The sequence below is a fragment of the Rhinoraja longicauda genome, chromosome 2 (assembly GCF_053455715.1).
Source record: "Rhinoraja longicauda isolate Sanriku21f chromosome 2, sRhiLon1.1, whole genome shotgun sequence".
Lineage (NCBI taxonomy): Eukaryota > Metazoa > Chordata > Chondrichthyes > Rajiformes > Arhynchobatidae > Rhinoraja > Rhinoraja longicauda.
Window position 1 is genome coordinate 17,624,571 of NC_135954.1, and position 17,769 is coordinate 17,642,339.

A 17,769-nucleotide genomic window follows, 5' to 3' on the forward strand; every position below is an offset into this window, starting at 1 on the left:
GGTTCTATTGTATTCATGTATTGTGCTGACTGGTTAGCACGCAACAAAAGTTTTTCACTGTACCTCGGTACACGTGACAATAAACTAAATTGATCTCTTAACTAAACTAAACTAAACCAAACTAAACTAAACATGTGAAATAGGCCGCGGGATATTCTCTGCCTGGTGGGGGCTTCAATGTCGGGAGCCCCGACCGCCCCGACGGGGCAGCGGCAGCGGTAGCGTCTTCACCCACGGGTTGGGTCGGCCCGCAGCGGACCTTTCACCGTCCGGCGCGGCCTGAAACATGGCAACTACAACAGCCTGACCACGGGAGAAGACGGCAGGGAAGAGAAAAGACATTCTGGCCTTCCATCACAGTGAGGAGGTGACTGGAGGAGACTCACTGTGATGGATGTTTCTTTATGTTTGATTGTGTGTGTTATTGCTTATTTTTTATTGCTCTTGTTGTTGGACTGTGGGTAATCTTTCATTTCACTGCACATTTATGTGTATGTGACAAATAAACTTGACTTGACTTGACTTGACTAGATATGAGGCAGCTAATTGGGGAGTTGCATGGTCCCACAAACAGCAATGAAATGCTGCCTGATCAACAGTTATATTCAGCAGATTTTCTTGAACATGTTGGGGAAGGCAATGGGGAAAATCTCATTGCTTTTTAAAATAGCATCATTAGATCTTTACTTTTTTAATCGGAGGTGCATTGATTTAAGCTGAAGGACGCAATTCTCGATCAAGTGTTCACACCTCTGAAAGAGAGTTTGAATCCACAACCTTCTGATGTGGAAGAAGGTGCCAAGCTTGATGCAAATTGTTTATATGTCAGGAACCAGGTTAATGCAAAATGAAATTTAAGAAAATGCAGATGCTGAAAATCTAAAAAGAAACTCTCTGGTCAGATTCACTGGGGATTCATATACGTTAGGGTGCAATAAAAATTATTTTCTTGCATGAAGCTCACGGAATAAACAGCATATATGATAATGAAAGATGCACCATTAAATACAATGACAAATGTAAAATAACAGAATGGTGCAAATATTGTAGTGCCATCTGAAGAAGTGCAAAATAAATTCTAAAGAAGTATTCTAACATAAAAAAGCAGGATATTGAAGGTAATGGCGCCATGAGAAAATTGATTTGCCTTATATAAATGGTTAGTGATATAGAGATTAAAGTTAGATGCGATGGAATGATCTAGGACTGTTAAAGTTCATACTTCGATTGTGGGAGGAGTAGGCTTGCTGTTCTATTGACCATTTCTCATTTTAGTTTTTAATGCCAATGTATTTTAACTGCTCATTTTTTGTTTGAATCCTGATCTCTGGGCTTCCTGTTTTGAAGTCTCATTTGACTATTTTCAATGTTGGTGAGGGTTTCCATCAGGCTGTTGTTCCTGTTTTTTCTTGCGGAGTTCACAGAACGTAGATTTAGCCTACAATTTGAAAGGGAGAGGGTGAAATCGGATGTGTCGGTATTATTAGCTGAGCAAAGGGGACTACCGAGGCACAAGGGAGGAGCTGGCAACGATTGACTGGAAAGGGGCTTTAGTAGGAATGACGGTAGAACAGCAGTGGCAGGAATTTCTGCGGATAATTCAGAAGGTGCAGGATCATTTCATTCCAAGGAGGAAGAAAGATTCCAGGGGGAGAATAAGACGACCATGGCTGACAAGGCAGGTCAAGGACAACATAAAAGCAAAAGAGAAAGCACATAACATTGCAAAGATTAGTGGGAAGCCAGAGGATTGCAATGTTTTTAAAGAACAACAAAAGGTAACTAAGAGGACAATGCGGAGAGAAAAGATGAAGTACCGAATGTTTGCTAGCCAATAATATAAAAGAGGATAGCAAGAGTTTCTAGGGATATATAAAGAGTAAAAAAGAGGCAAGAGTGGACGTTGGGCCACTGGAGACTGATGCAGGAGAAGTGATACCGGGAAATCAAGAAATGGCAGAGGAATTGAATTACTTTTTGCATCAGCCTTCACAGTGGAAGGCACCAGCAGTGTGCCTGCAATCCCAGAGAGTCAGAGGGTGGAAGTCAGTGGAGTGGCGATTGCTAAGGAGAAGGTGCTAAGAAAACTGAAAGGCCTGAGGGAGGATAAGACACCTGGACCGGATCGGATGGACTGCACCCCAGGGTTTTGAAGGAGGTGGCCTCAGAGATTGTGGAGGGATTAGTTGTGATATTTCAAGAATCACTAAAGTTAGGAGTGGTTCCTGAAGATTGGAAAATTGCGAATAACACCCCGCTGTACAAGAAGTGAGCAAAGCAGAAGAGTGGAAGCGATAAGCCGGTTAGCCTGACTTCGGTGGTTGGTTGGATTTTAGAGTCAATGATAAAGGATGAGGTTACGCAATACTTGGATGTTGACGATAAAATAGGCCAAAGTCAGCATGGTTTTGTGAAGGGAAGCTCATGCCTGACGAATCTGCTGGAGTTCTTTGAGGAAGTTATTAACAGGATAGGCAGAGGGGAGGCTGCAGATGTTGTTTACCTAGATTTTCAGAAGGCCTTCGATAAGTTGCTGCACGTCAGGCTGCTAGGGAAGATGAGAGCCCATGGTATTAAAGGGAAGATACTGGCATGGATAGCGGGTTGGCTGGAAGGCAGAAGGCAAAGAGTGGCACTAAAAGGTGCTTTTCAGGTTGGCTGCCAGTGACTAGTGGAGTTCCGCAAGGGTCGATGCTGGGGCCGCTTTTCTTCACGTTGTATATTAATGATTTGGACGAGGGGATTGAAGGCTTTGTTGAAAAGTGTGTAGATGATGCTAAGATAGGTGGAGGGGCAGGCAGTGTAGAGGAAGCAAAGACTCTGCAGAAGGACTTGCACAGCTTAGGAGAGTGGGCAGAGAAGTGGCAGATGAAATTCAGTGTAACAAAGTGCAGAGTCATGCATTTTGGTAATAAGAATAAAGACGTAGATTATTTTCTAAATGGAGAGAGAATCCAGAAATCGGAGGTGCAAAGGGACTTGGGAGTGGTGGTGCAGAACTCCCTAAAAGTTAATTTGCAAGTCGAATTGGTATTAAGAAAGGCAAATTCAATGCTAGCATTTAGAAACATAGAAACATAGAAAATAGGTGCAGGAGTAGGCCATTCGGCCCTTCGAGCCTGCACCGCCATTCAATATGATCACGGCTAATCATCCAGCTCAGTATCCCATACCTGCCTTCTCTCCATACCCCCTGATCCCTTTAGCCACAAGGGCCACATCTAACTCCCTCTTAAATATAGCCAATGAACTGGCCTCAACTACTTTCTGTGGCAGAGAATTCCACAGACTCACCACTCTCTGTGTGAAGAAATGTTTTCTCATCTCGGTCCTAAAAGACTTCCCCCTTATCCTTAAGCTGTGACCTCTGGTTCTGGACTTCCCCAACATCGGGAACAATCTTCCCGCATCTAGCCTCTCCAACCCCTTAAGAATTTTATATGTTTCTATAAGATCCCCCCTCAGTCTTCTAAATTCCAGCGAGTATAAGCCTAGTCTATCCAGTCTTTCTTCATATGAAAGTCCTGCCATCCCAGGGATCAATCTGGTGAACCTTCTCTGTACTCCCTCTAAGGCTAGAATGTCTTTCCTCAGATTAGGAGACCAAAACTGTACGCAATACTCCATGTGCGGTCTCACCAAGGCCCTGTACAACTGCAGCAGAACCTCCCTGCTCCTATACTCAAATAGGAGGACTGGAATACACAAACAGAGATGTAATGCTGAGGCGCTAGTCAGGCTGCATTTGGGGGTACTGTGAGCAAATTTGGGGCCCGTATTTGAGGAAGGATGTGCTGGCTCTGGAGAGGGTCCAGAGGTGGTTTACAAGAATGATTCCAGGAATGAGTGGGTTAGCATACGATGAGCATTTGACAGCACTGGGCCTCTACTCGCTGGAGTTTAGAAGGTTGAGGGGAGACCTCATTGAAACTTACGGAATAATGAAAGGCATAGATAAAGTGGATGTGGAAAGGACATTTCCACTCTAGGACCAGAGGTCATTGCCTCAGAATTAAAGGGCACCCTTTTAGAAAGGAGGTGAGGAGGAGGAGGAGGAGGATAGTTAATCTGTGGATCTCATTGCCTCAGAGAAGCCAAGTCAGTGGATATTTTTAAGGCAGTGACTGACAAATTCTTGATTAGAACGGATGTCAAGGGTGTGCAGGAAAAATGGTCCCCATGTTGGGGGAGTCAAAGTTTAAGAATAAGGGGTAGGCCATTTAGGACTGAGATGAGGAAAAACGTTTTCAACCAGAGAGTTGTGATTCTGTGGAATTCCCTGCCACAGAAGGCAGTGGAGTCCAATTCACCAGATGTATTCAAGAGAGAGTGGGCACACGCCCACACATACTGACTGGCACGTAAAATAAGAGAAGCAGGCTATAAAGGAGCTGACGGAATAACTCTCCACTTCTCACAGAGATGAGCTGTAACTGGGAAGCTGAGGGCCGATTCCGTCGTCTTGATCTTCAAGATATAAATGTGACCGTTATTCAAACTCTAACCTTGAATCTATTCATTCGTTCAAACCCACTTAAATCAGAGTAAGTAGATTTGGAAAAAAAAAGAAATAAAAAATGATGGCAAACAAAAGCCTCCTAGACCTTGGGTCACTAAGCTGCCAGTGGGGATGATCCAGCTGAAAAGTGTGCAACCATTGTCTGTAGTCACTGCTTGATCTACAATCCTTTGGTGACAGGATTTTTTACAAGATTTCTGATCTAGAGTCATAGAGTCATCGCGTTAGTGTTTAGTGTTAGAGTTCAGTGTTACTTTGTGACTGAGGGTATGGTTATGTGTGTGCAGTGAGAGAGATGGAGAGATGAGTGATCGACTGTGATGTGCAAAGACTGAAGCAGTTGTTTTAGTTTATGATGCCCTTAATCACTGCATAGCATTGAACATCTTCTGAATCGGCCCAGCAGTTTAACCAACAAAACAGATGAAACCCAGCTCAATCCTGCTTGGGCTGCGATATTCTTAAACCGGGCACCAGACTGACAGAGTTGCCAGAAGGATGAGAGGAGATCTTATCGAAACGTATAAGATTATTAAGGGGTTGGACACGTTAGAGGCAGGAAACATGTTCCCAATGTTGGGGGAGTCCAGAACAAGAGGCCACAGTTTAAGAATAAGGGGTAAGCCATTTAGAACGGAGATGAGGAAAAACCTTTTCAGTCAGAGAGTTGTGAATCTGTGGAATTCTCTGCCTCAGAAGGCAGTGGAGGCCAATTCTCTGAATGCATTCAAGAGAGAGCTGGATAGAGCTCTTAAGGATAGCGGAGTCAGGGGGTATGGGGAGAAGGCAGGAACGGGGTACTGATTGAGAATGATCAGCCATGATCACATTGAATGGCGGTGCTGACTCGAAGGGCCGAATGGCCTCCTCCTGCACCTATTGTCTATTGTCTATTGCCACAACATCCCACATTAAAGCAAGCGATTCAAGCCTTATGACGGTATTCCATTCAGTGGAAAATTAATTTTAAAAATGCCTCAACCGTGCTGTTATCTTCCATTATGTTCATTGGTTCTAAGCCTGATGGCTTGATTTTGTAGTGACTCAGTGGTCACGTCCTGTTGCAGGTAGCTAATAGGTTTATGAGTCACCAGTGACTCTCTGAATGTATTGGTCTTGTTTCCTTTGGTCTCCCTTGTGGCTCTGAAGCGTGTTGAATGTGATCATAGCTTAGGAGTGAAAAAAACAGAGCAGTAGCCCCCTCTACTGGTCCTTTTCCAGGAGGTCATTTGGTAAATACTTGAGCTTTGCTCCAAACCTATTTAATTGCCACAGTGGGCATTTCCTTTAATTTAGTTTATTATTATTGTCATGTGTCCCGAGGTACATTGAAAAGCTTTTGTTGCATGCTATCCAGTCAAAGAAAAGACAAGACTGATAGACTATACTTACAATACAATCCAAACAATACAATACAATACAATACAATACAATCTCTATTGTCATTGTACAGGGGTACAACGAGATTGGGAATGCACCTCCCATACGATGCAATAAATTAATTAGCTAATCAGTATTCATTTAAACAACCAAATGAAACAAATTAGAAACAGTTTTAAAACAGAATAAAGTGCAAGTAGATCTGTGCCGGTTCACTGTGCGATGTGACCATCTGGCCCAGCAGGACCGGTTCATGGCAGCTATGACCCTGGGGATGAAGCTGTTCCTGAGTCTGGAGGTGCGGGCATAGAAGGCCTTGTAGCGCCTGCCCGATGTTAGAATTTCGAACAGACTGTTGCAGGGGTGTGAGGAGTCTTTGTGGATGCTGGTGGCTTTTCTGAGGCATCGTGTGTTGTAGATGCCCTCCAAGGCTGGTAGCTGTGTTCCGATAGTCTTCTGAGCTCTATGGACTACCCGCTGAAGAGCTTTCCTCTCTGCCTCCGTGCAGCTGAGATACCACACAGGGATGCCATGCGTGAGGATGCTCTCTATGGTGCAGCGGTAGAAGATCGTCAGCATTCAGCTATCCACAATGTACAGATAAAGGATCAAGGGTACAACATTTAGTGTAGATAAAATCCGATTAAAGATAGTTCAAAGGTCTCCAATGAGGTAGTTGGGAGGTCAGGACCGCACTCTAGCTGGTGAGAGGATGGTTCAGTTGCCTGATAACAGCTGGGAAGAAACGGTCACTGAATCTGGAGGTGTGCGTCTGATCTCCCTTCTCGGTTTCTTGCACGTTTGACACTTTGCCGTGTCAGTGACACCAGCCAGAAAAGTGACAATTATACTTGAATTATTGGCTTTTTTCACAACATCTTGTTGGGGAGAAACACAAAGTGCTGGGGGAACTTGGCAGGTCAAGCAGCACCCCAGGGGAGAGAGGTCCGGACAGAATTTTGGGTCGGGACTCTTGGTGGGGTGTTGTTCAGAGAGTTCTGTTGGTCTCCATGCTGTCTTTTGTGCACCACTGCTTAAGAGTGAGTTTGACATTTATTCAGCCCATGGAAACATGACACAATTGAGTCTGCTCACAAATAAAATTACTATTTCACAAAGTGCATATGGTAAAGCATGACATCTAAATCTATCTCTTATTTCTTTCTTTCTCCCTCTTTTTTCTCACTCTCGCTCTCACTCTCGCTCTCACTCTCACTCTCACTCTTTGCCTGTATTCTCTCTCATTCATACAGACCTCCATAAATGGCGACATGCAGCTGTGCATTCATATGAACACAGAATTATATGAACAACCTACCTGACCTAACAAAGTGCTGGCATACACTGCAGCCATTTACATCAGGAGGCTCCAAGTATCCAGGAGCTAAACTTCCTGGTTCCTGCTCATTAGCTTGGAAGCTACAGTTCCCAATGATGGCATTTCTTGCATCAACTACCTTAAACCTTATGAGTGCAGTGTGTATTACCAGAACCTGTTACTTGCACTTGGTAAGTATTGAGGATTTGACTCAGGATATCTAGTCTATGAATACATTCTCCTCGTGGTGTTGAGCAAATCCTTCCTTTCAGTGCTTGCTATTCAAACAGAGGATGAGGCCTTTGGTCATGCTGGGACAGAATAATATTGAGACAATAGGCAGTTGATGTCTTTGATGTCTTTTTACTCTCTGCAGAGGATGTCCTGAGTAAGGATACTGGAGAATGTGCAATATGCCTTGAAGACCTACAGCAGGGAGACACCATTGCACGCCTCCCCTGTCTATGTATCTACCACAAAGGGTAAGCAAATCAAAGATCGGAAATCTTTTCCAAAATCCTTCCTTTGAATATTAAGAGTCCTTGCACCCAAGAAGTACATGTTTTAAAGGAATCCAGGGAACCCTTTCAATACTGTTTCAAAGCCATGATCTGCAGTAGTGATTGTTATCATCAGTGAACTTGGGGACACTTTGAACCTTGTTTCATGTGATCACCAATTAAGAATAAGGGGTAGGCCATTTAGAACTGAGATGAGGAAAAACTTTTTCAGTCAGAGAGTTGTGAATCTGCGGAATTCTCTGCCTCAGAAGGCAGTGGAGGCCAATTCTCTGAATGCATTCAAGAGAGAGCTGGATAGAGCTCTTAAGGATAGCAGAGTCAGGGGGTATGGGGAGAAGGCAAGAACAGGGTACTGATTGAGAATGATCAGCCATGATCACATTGAGTGGCGGTGCTGGCTCGAAGGGCCGAATGGCCTCCTCCTGCACCTATTGTCTATTGTCTATAAAGTGATTACATTTGTTAAACTGTTTATAGACTTTTTGATGCTCATTTTGAAGAACTGTAACTCGAAGGCTATTTCTACCTCACAGTGCAGTAAAAGAGCATCGGCGCTTATTGAGGGCAGTTTCGCAGATAAATCATGTTGAACAAGGATTATTACCCCTTGTTGCATGTAATTCTTTGGGCTTCATTGCGTGCCTTCCCCCACCGCCCCTTCAAGGATGAGGGGGGATCTCAATGAAACCTACCGGATAATGAAGGCCTTAATAGAGTGTATGTGGAGAGGAAATTTCCAGTGGTGGGAGAGTCTAAGATCATAAGTTCACAAGTCAAAGGAGAAGAATTGAGCCATTAGGCCCATCGTGTGAACTCCACCATTCAATCATGGCTGAACTATCGTTCCATCTCAAACCCATTCTCCTGCCTTTTCCCTGTAATCAGAGGGCACAGCCTCAGAATAAAAGGACATGCCTTTAGAATGGAGATGAGGAGGAATTTCTTTGGCCAGAGGATGGTGAATCTATGGAATTCATTGCGACAGTTGGCTGTAGACACCAAGTCATTGTGTGTTTTTAAAGGGGAGATTGGTCTTTTCTTGTTTAGTAAGGGCATCAAAGGTTATTGGGGGGGGGGGGGGGGGGGGGGAGGCAAGACAATGGCGTTGAGAGGGCAAAATAGATCAGCCATGATCGAATGCCAGAGATGACTTGATGGGCTGAATGGCCTAATTCTGCTCCTATGTCTTATAAAGGACTCGATTTATTCCAACTCTGTTTTCTGTAAGAAAGCCAGTTTTCAATCCATTTCAGCCATAGACATTTAATTAATTAATTTCAGCCATAGACATTTAATTAATGGAACAGCCTCCAATGAGACACCTTGTCAAATGCCTTGTGGAAATCAGAAATATATCTACAAGTTCCCTTCTCCTTACTTTCCCTGATATATTTTCACTGAATTCAAGCAAAGTTTTCAAACGTGATTTACCTTTCATAAAAGCATGTTGACTAGGTTTAATTATAGCTTTCACCAGCCATCTCCTCTTTGATTATTGCCTGTAGCATCTTGCCAATAATGGATGTATCTACCCTTTCTACACCGACCGCAACTCCCTGGTCTTTTCAAAGACCATGTGCAATCGATGCAATGTGGCAAAATTATTCATAAGTTCCCTCACATAAAGTCATAGGGCGATACAGTGTGGAAACAGGCTCTTCGGCCCAACTTGCTGACACTGGCCAGCATGTCCCAGCTACAGTAGTCCCACCTACCGGCATTTGGTTCTTAACCCTCCAAACCTGCCCTATCCATGTACCTGTCTAACTGTTTCTTAAATGTTGGGATAGTCCCTGCCTCAACTACCTCCTCTGGCAGCTTGTCCCATACACCCACCATCCCATGTGTGAAAAAGTTACCCCTTAGATTCCTATTAAATCTTTTCCCCTTCACCTTAAACCTATGTCCTCTGGTCCTCAATTCACCTACTCTGGGCAAGAGACTCTGTGCATCTACCCGATCTAATCCTCTCATGATTTTATACACCTCAACAAAAGATGATAAGTCTGTTAATACAGTGCAAAAATGTGTATAATAAGAATAAGATGCATGCGTTTCTTTGCTGAATTAATGTTCACTGCTGGCCCCTGTTGTGCGATGATTCTACTGGGTTACCTACCATTCTGTAAATGCGTGGATTCTGGAAGTCCCCTTTCTTATTTCTGCTTTCTTTCTCATTAATATAATATTGTGCATGTAAACTTGATAAAATGTTGTGTCTGCTGTTTTTCTCTCACCAGATGTATAGACGCTTGGTTTGAAATCCATAGGTCATGCCCTGAGCATCCATCAGATTAAAAACTGAACTGAACCAAATGAGCTGTTGCTTTAAGGTAAAGCATTTGTCTATCTGCTCTCCATACAAGATGTTCCATATCTCCAGATGGCCTCTAGTGTCTACATTGACTTTTGAATGCCTGATTAATGCTCTATTGGGACATTTCACTTGGAGTTATTAGAGGGCTTTTTTAAGGGAATCATGAACATTTTTAATTATACATTCATCTGTCTATTTTGTCCGTGGGTTCAATAGGATGCTGCTTTAACTAATAGCTCTCATTCACTCAATTTACTAAGTGAATTTATCTATAAATGTAAATGTTTCACACTGGAAATGGGTTTACATATGGTGTAATTAACATATGGTTAGTGCAAATCCTTTCGGAGAGGGTATGCAGACAATGTACCTTTTCATTTATTTTTCAGGATCTGCACATTGCAAACAATACCAGCATTTATAGTCCATCTATAATTGCTGTCAAGGGTTATTAAATGTTTTCAATATGATTGCTTGAGTACAATTGCTTTAGCAGTTGCCAGTTATCAAGGAAGAGATTACTTGATTCCCACATTTTTTGGATGAAGCATTTGAAACAGAAACATAGAACATAGAAACATAGAAAATAGGTGCAGGAGGAGGCCATTCGGCCCTTCGAGCCAGCACCTCCATTCATTGTGATCATGGCTGATCGTCGCCAATCAATACCCCGTCCCTGCCTTCTCCCCATATCCCTTGATTCCACTAGCCACTAGAGCTCTATCTAACTCTCTCTTAAATCCATCCAGTGATTTGGCTTCCACTGCCCTCTGTGGCAGAGAATTCCACAAATTCACAACTCTCTGGATGAAAAAGTTTTTTTTCACCTCAGTTTTAAATGGCCTCCCCTTTATTCTAAGACTGTGGCCCTTGGTTCTGGATTCGCCCAACATTGGGAACATTTTTCCTGGCTGAATGGCCCAATTCTACTCCTATGTCTTATAAAGGACGCGATTTATTCCAACTCTGTTTTCTGTAAGAAAGCCAGTTTTCAGCCCATTTCAGCCATAGACATTTAATTAATGGAACAGCCTCCAAAGAGACACCTTGTCAAATGCCTTGTGGAAATCCGAAATATATCTACAAGTTCAGAGCAAATTTGCTGCTGCGTAATGTTCCCCGCGCATTAATACTATCCTAAACACACTAAGGACGATTTTATATTGATACCAAGCCAATTGACCTACAAACCTGTATGTCATTGGAGTGTGGGAGAAAATTGAAAATCCGGGAGGTAACCCACGCAGGTCACGGGGAGTACAAACTCAGACAAGCACCTATAGTCAGTATCGAACACGGGTCTCTGGCTCTGTAGCTCTACCGCTGCCCCTCCTTTCTCTATGTTGAATGTTTGAAGCGTTCAATGGCTGTTCAATTCACTGCTGTTGCTCTGTCACCAGGTTTCTTCGGCCACCTCTGTAAATGGAACAAACTGCTCCAATACACAGAGGCTGCAACTGAATTCCTAAATGGTGAGGAAATGCTTCAGAGTACGATGATCATTGCTGCTTCCCTGGATGGCTGAACGAGAAAAACTTACCTTCTGTCCTTTAAACACGGCGGCTACAGATTCAGTGATGCCACGTCTCTCATCTCTTTTTTTGGAATACGTTTCGACAAACTCAGTTGGTGGGCTCTCTTGCCATTTGGACAACGTGTGCCATAATTATGTAAAGGACACACAACAGTTAAACAAATTTTCTTTTCGTGCGCAGTCGATGTTTAATTGTTTGGTAAATAGTTTGTGCCTTTGACATTTTTAAAATCAATTAATTTGTTTATCATTAATTGTTTAACGGACGTTTTTTGCACTAACTGTGCTGCCATTGTCATTTGTAAGCGATGTGTGAAGGATCTTTTAAATAAGAACACTGAGTAGGGTGAGCCATAGGATGCACCTGGACTTCCCACCCATCACACATGTACACGCAAAGCAACTTCACTGAAGGTGCCAACGAGCAATGGTGTTCCTATCCAGTTATTAGAAGGCACTTGAAAAAGCTAAAAATATCCAGGATGTTTTAAGCTGAAAATGTGAGGGTACAGTTTAATGGCACTTTGTCCTTGCGCTCAGAAATGGGAATAGTGTCAGAATGAATCGTGTTTTCCCGACCAGAAGTGATGGTTTACCATAACCCAATGAAAATGCCAATATATTCCTGGAGGAGCTCTGGACCTCTTTCATAATGGATGGCCTTCCGAATATAGAGTTGTGTGACGGGATAACCTATATCCACTGGACCCTAGGTTTCTGATGCAACTTAGAATGAACAGATCAGATCTTCTCTCTACTGGTATTGTAATGCCAATGCATCAGCGTGAGGAATACTCGACTTGGCACCTGATGAACGAGGGCTCACGACGGAACATTGACTGCTTTTTTGGGCACTCTTTCTTGGAGATGGATCTAAGAGAAAACGCTGATGTTACGACAGGATAGCAAAAGACTGTGCTCCCATGGCCGGGGTTAAGGCAGACTGTTGGGGAGGCTGTTTCACGCTCAATAGAAACTTTTGAGTGCAGAAAGTAGGAAGGCGTTCCAATGCTTTCTGTCTACTTGTCACAAAAGAAAAAATGGATGCTAACATGTGTACCAGCAACTCTCCTCGTTACCATCAAGTCTTGTAGTAACGAAAAAAAATTGAACTGTGTTTTAATTGGTAGCAGCTAATGTTACAGAAACCTTGTAAACTTTGCTCCACTGTTAGGAGTGACCATAGCTCACCTCTGGGAGGAAGACGAGATGTTATTACAAAATTACAAATAAATCAACATTTTTAAAAAATCAATAAATTGTCAATATGTAAAAACAAAATCTATTTACTCTGTGCCTGTTTTCCAAAGATGGTTAATACAAAATACAGAATGTTCTGAAGTTTTTTTGTGTTTTTTTTAGTGCTCAGCAGTGTGTTTATAGAAAAAAAGTTTGAAATCTAAAAGCCAACTGGCCCATAAAATGAACTTAAATTCCAAGCAGAGGGTTTCTAAATGAATTGTGTAATTAGACAAGGAGTTTGTATTTATATGGTGCATTTCACCGACTTCGCTTTACAGGCAATGTGGTATTTCTTCATTGTGGTACTAATCTTATTGTTGTAATGAAGGAAAATGTAGTGATGCACAGTTAGCACAGCAATGTGATAATGATCAGGCTAGTAGGCTTTGTTAAATGAGATGATTACTGAGTATTGGAGAATGGTTAAGTTTACGGACCAATATCGTACAGTTAGGATCTGGGAACATAAGTTTGAATCTCACCATGGCATCAAGAAAGATAATCTGGCCTCACGAATGGTAACTGTGAAATATTGGATTGTCATAATAACCCATTTGGTTCACCAAAGTCTTATAGGGAAAGAAATATCCTGCTATGACCTGATCAGGCTGAGTGTAGGAAAATAACTGCAGATGCTGGTACAAATCGAAGGTATTTACCTCATCTATTGTATCTGCTGCTCTAGATGTCAACTTCTTTACATCGGCGAAACCAAACGCAGGCTCGGCGATCGTTTTGCTCAACACCTTCGCTCAGTCCGCCTTAACTTAACTCTCCCGGTGGCTGAGCACTTCAACTCCCCCTCCCACTCCCAGTCTGACCTTTCTGTCATGGGCCTCCTCCAGTGCCATAGTAAGACCCATCGGAAATTGGAGGAACAGCACCTCATATTTCGCCTGGGCAGCTTGTAGCCCAGCGGTATGAACATTGACTTCTCCAACTTTAGATAGTTCCTCTGTCCCTCTCTTCCCCTCCCCCTTCCCAGTTCTCCCTCTATCTTCCTGTCTCCACCTATATCCTTCCTTTGTCCTGCCCCCCTGACATCAGTCTGAAGAAGGGTCTCGACAAGAAATGTCACCCATTCCTTCTCTCCTGAGCTGCTGCCTGAGCTGCTGAGTTACTGTAATACAGTGGATACAGTAGATGACCTGAACTTTCAAAGAATTATCTTTTGGCATGATGAATGAAATGGCCTCTTATTATGCCGTCTCATTCAAAAGTTTTATTACATGATGAATTGGTAATGAAATTATAGTCAGTTAAATTGCTGTAGGTGACCAGCCTGAATAGATATTCACTATGATTTCTTGGACTTAATCGTTGCTTTTACATCTACTTAAATCCTGTACTGAGAACTTACAAGTATGTACATATTCTAGAGATTAGCATAGTAAAGTATTATCACGGTATTCACTATTTAGCACCCTTGATCTAAAATAATTGAAATATTTTAAATGTTCAAAATATGTACAATGGTAATGAAATTGATTTTTTAATTATTATTTTATAAAATAATTGACATAAAACCAACACATAGTTACAGAGTAAAAAGCCAAAGATTACATCTGGCAATATTGTAGAGTACAATAATGTCCTGGTATTTGATGGAAAGGAACTGTAACTCTGGAGTTACATTGAATTGAAGTTACTTGTGTTAGTTTTAGCTTGAGGAACAGCTGGAGAAGAGGAGTCCAGGTAGAAATGTCTGGGAGTGGGCTCAACTGGGGAGATCTCGAAAGAACCGCCAACAACCGAGTGAGGTGGAGGACATTTGTCAATGGCCTATGCTCCTTAGAGGAGCCAAGGGAGGAGGGAGGAGGGGGAGGAGGTTTTAGCTTGAGAGAGACAACTTATAAACAGGCCCTTCGACCCACTGAGTCCACGCTGACCAGCGATCTCCCATACAGAAGTTCTATCCTATACACTAGGGACAATTTACAGAAGTCAATTAACTTTTTATGTTTTTTTGAGGATATAACAAGTAGAATGGATAAGGGAGAGCCAGTGGATGTGGTGTATCTGGACTTCCAACAAGCCTTTGACAGGGTCCCACACAAGAGATCAGTGTGCAAAATTAGATCACGTGGGATTGGGGGTAGGGTATTGACATGGATCGAGAACTGATTGGCAAACGGGGCAAAGAGTAGGAATAACGGGTCCTTTTCAGAATGGCAGGCAGTGACTAGTGGGGTGCCGCAAGGCTCGGTGCTGGGACCCAGTTATTTACAATATATATTAACAATAGACGAGAGAATTAAATGTGACATCTCCAAGTTTGCGGATGACACAAAGCTGGGTGGCAGTGTGAGCTGCGAGGCGGATGCTGTGAGGCTGCAGGGTGACTTGGATAGGTTGTGTGAGTGGGCGCAGAAGCAGTAAAATGTGGATAAATGGTGGCAAGAACAGGAAGGCAGTTTATTTTCTGAATGGTGTCAGATTAGGAGAAGGGGTGGTGCAACAAAACCTGGGAGTGCTTGTACATCAGTCGCTGAAAGTAAGCGTACAGGTACTGCAGGCAGTGAAGAAAGCCAATGGCATATTGGCCTTCATTGCAAGAGGATTTGAGTTTAGGAGAAAGGAAGTCCTACTGCAGTTGTACAGGGCCCTGGTGAGACCACACCTGGAGTATTGTGTGCAATTTTGGTCTCCTAAATTGAGGAAGGACATTCTTACTATTGAGGGAATGCAGCGTAGGTTCACCAGGTTAATTCCCAGGATGGCGGGACTGACATACGATGAAAGAATGGGTCGACTGGGCTTGTATTTGCTGGAATTTAGAAGGATGAGAGGGAATCTTATAGAAACATATAAAGTTCTTAGAGGATTGGACAGGGTAGATGCAGGAAAAATGTTCCCGATATTGGGGGAATCCAGAACCAGGGGGTCACAGTTTATGAATAAGGGGGAGGCCATTTAGGACAGAGGTGAGGAAAAACTTTTTCACCCAGGGAGTTGTGAATCTGTGGATTTTCTCTGCCACAGAAGACAGTGGAGGCCAATTCACTGGATGTTTTCAAGACAGTGTTAGATTTAGCTCTTTGGGCTAAGGGAATCAAGGAATATGAGGAAAAAGCCTGAATGGGGGTACTGATTTTGGATGATCAGCCATGATCATATTGAATTGCAGTGCCGGTTCGAAGGGCCGAATGGCCTACTCCTGCACCTATTTTCTAGGTTTCTATGTCTAACCTACAAACCTGCATGTCTTCGCACTGTGGGAGGAAACCATAGCTCCCAGAGAAAACCCACATGGACACGGAGAATGTACCAAACCTATATAGTCAGGATCAAACCCGGGTCTCTGGTGCTGTAAGACAAGCAATTCCACCGCAGTGCCTCTGTGCCGACCTAACAAAAAGCTTCAGGATATCAGTAGCCGAGTAAATATGAAAATGGCAGTTATCAGCTACTCCAAAGTACGATGAGAAATTTTATAAAATGTTGGGCCCTTAGCCTTCCTAAATAAGGAAGTATTTCTTCTGTCAACATCCTGCTGGCTGGAGAAATGTTGTTAGTACCTTTCCAATGTAATGACTCAACCACAGAGCTCTCTCTGGCATTTTTGCTGTGGTACATCTTTGATCACAAACAGGTGCTCATCTCAAAATGGGGCATGGATGTAAAACCAGAATACAGCTGACATCGGATAATGCTTGAAAACACTGAAGAAAGTCCAACTTGCGTTACTACAATAAGAACATTTTACATTTCATAAGCATTGTATACTGCCTGCCGCAATGGACAAAATGCAGCAGTCAATTTGCACAGTGAGGATGACAAAATCATGTTACTGTTAAATATTTTCCACCTCATCTCCGAAATAACTGAGAAGGCAGAAGGGGGCATTCGTTACACAGTCAAATAAAGGATAATATGCCTTCCTTCCTGACCATTTCAATTATATGCTGAGATTTCTGGAATCGGGTTTGAATCATTGAGTTTCTGATGCAGAGGTGAGAATATTGCCAACTGAGTCAATTAGTCTCCATGGTGTTTTGAATATGGTCTAGATGATGATGCGTTTATCTTTCACAAAGTGCTGGATATCATCTGGCAGAATTTGATTATCTGTTAGACTAGAAAGAAGTAGATTTTAAAAATATGAAATTTGTCTATTGTTTAGACACACAGCATGGAAACTGGCCCTTCGGCCCACAGAGTCCATGCCAGCCAATGATCACCCTCGTTCTATATTATCCCACTTTCTCATCCATTCCTTGCGCACAAGGGCAATTTACCGCAGCCAATTAACCCGCAAACCCTCAAGTCTTTGGGATGTGGGAGGGAATCGGAGGAGGTAGAGGAAACCCACACAGTCACAGGGAGAACATATAAACTCCAGGCAGACAGCACCCAAGGTTAGGATAGAACCCGTGAGCTGTGAGGCAGCAGTTCTACCAGCTGCGCCACTGTGCTATTGTATAACTCCATTTGATTTGGTTATCTCAAATATTACTACTTGCGTCATAAAACTATTTCTACATAATATAATGTAGACTGCAAGGGCCAGGAAGCGAGCGGGCATGATCATCTCTAACCCCTCTCACCCAGGCCACAAACTCTTTGAAGCACTTCCCTCTGGAAGGCGACTCCAGACTGTCAAAGCAGCCACAGCCAGACACAAAAACAGCTTTTTTTCCACGAGTGATAGTTCTATTCAATAACCAAAGTCTTCAGTCTCTTTTTTGCTCTGGTTTATTTTCACCCACATGTTCAGACCGTAATGGTGTATCCTTATTATTTTGATGTGTTATGCTTTATTCTTAATTGTTAACTGTATGTTTGTGTTGTCATTTGTGAGCGGAGCACCAAGGCACATTCCTTGTATATGCACATACTTGGCCAATAAACTTATTCATTCAATAAACCTATTCAACTGTGGGTGCACAATTCCGAGACAGCCACTCCGAGGATCCCAACATTAGTCACATGAAAATG

At 42.9% G+C, this 17,769-nt stretch overlaps 2 protein-coding genes across 3 annotated transcripts in view; one reads left to right on the forward strand and one right to left on the reverse strand.

The window, feature by feature from the left end:
• Positions 1–17,769, forward strand: part of LOC144602431 (E3 ubiquitin-protein ligase znrf2-like) — a 464,175-nt gene that overhangs the window by 176,738 nt on the left and 269,668 nt on the right. The window contains exons 3-5 of one of the 2 annotated variants that reach the window (XM_078415553.1): positions 7,594–7,699; positions 9,979–10,071; positions 11,456–12,845. In XM_078415553.1, the coding sequence (XP_078271679.1) occupies positions 7,594–7,699; positions 9,979–10,036 (164 nt within the window). In that variant the 3' untranslated portion in view covers positions 10,037–10,071; positions 11,456–12,845. Of the gene's footprint in view, positions 1–7,593; positions 7,700–9,978; positions 10,074–11,455; positions 12,846–17,769 lie in introns of those variants that run through there. The other variant, XM_078415562.1, reaches the window with a different exon arrangement.
• LOC144602403 (nucleotide-binding oligomerization domain-containing protein 1-like) overlaps positions 14,371–17,769 on the reverse strand; it is a 41,893-nt gene continuing 38,494 nt past the window's right edge. The window contains exon 12 of the mRNA XM_078415488.1: positions 14,371–16,907. Coding sequence (XP_078271614.1) covers positions 16,838–16,907 — 70 coding nt within the window. The 3' untranslated portion in view covers positions 14,371–16,837. The remainder of the gene's footprint in view (positions 16,908–17,769) is intronic.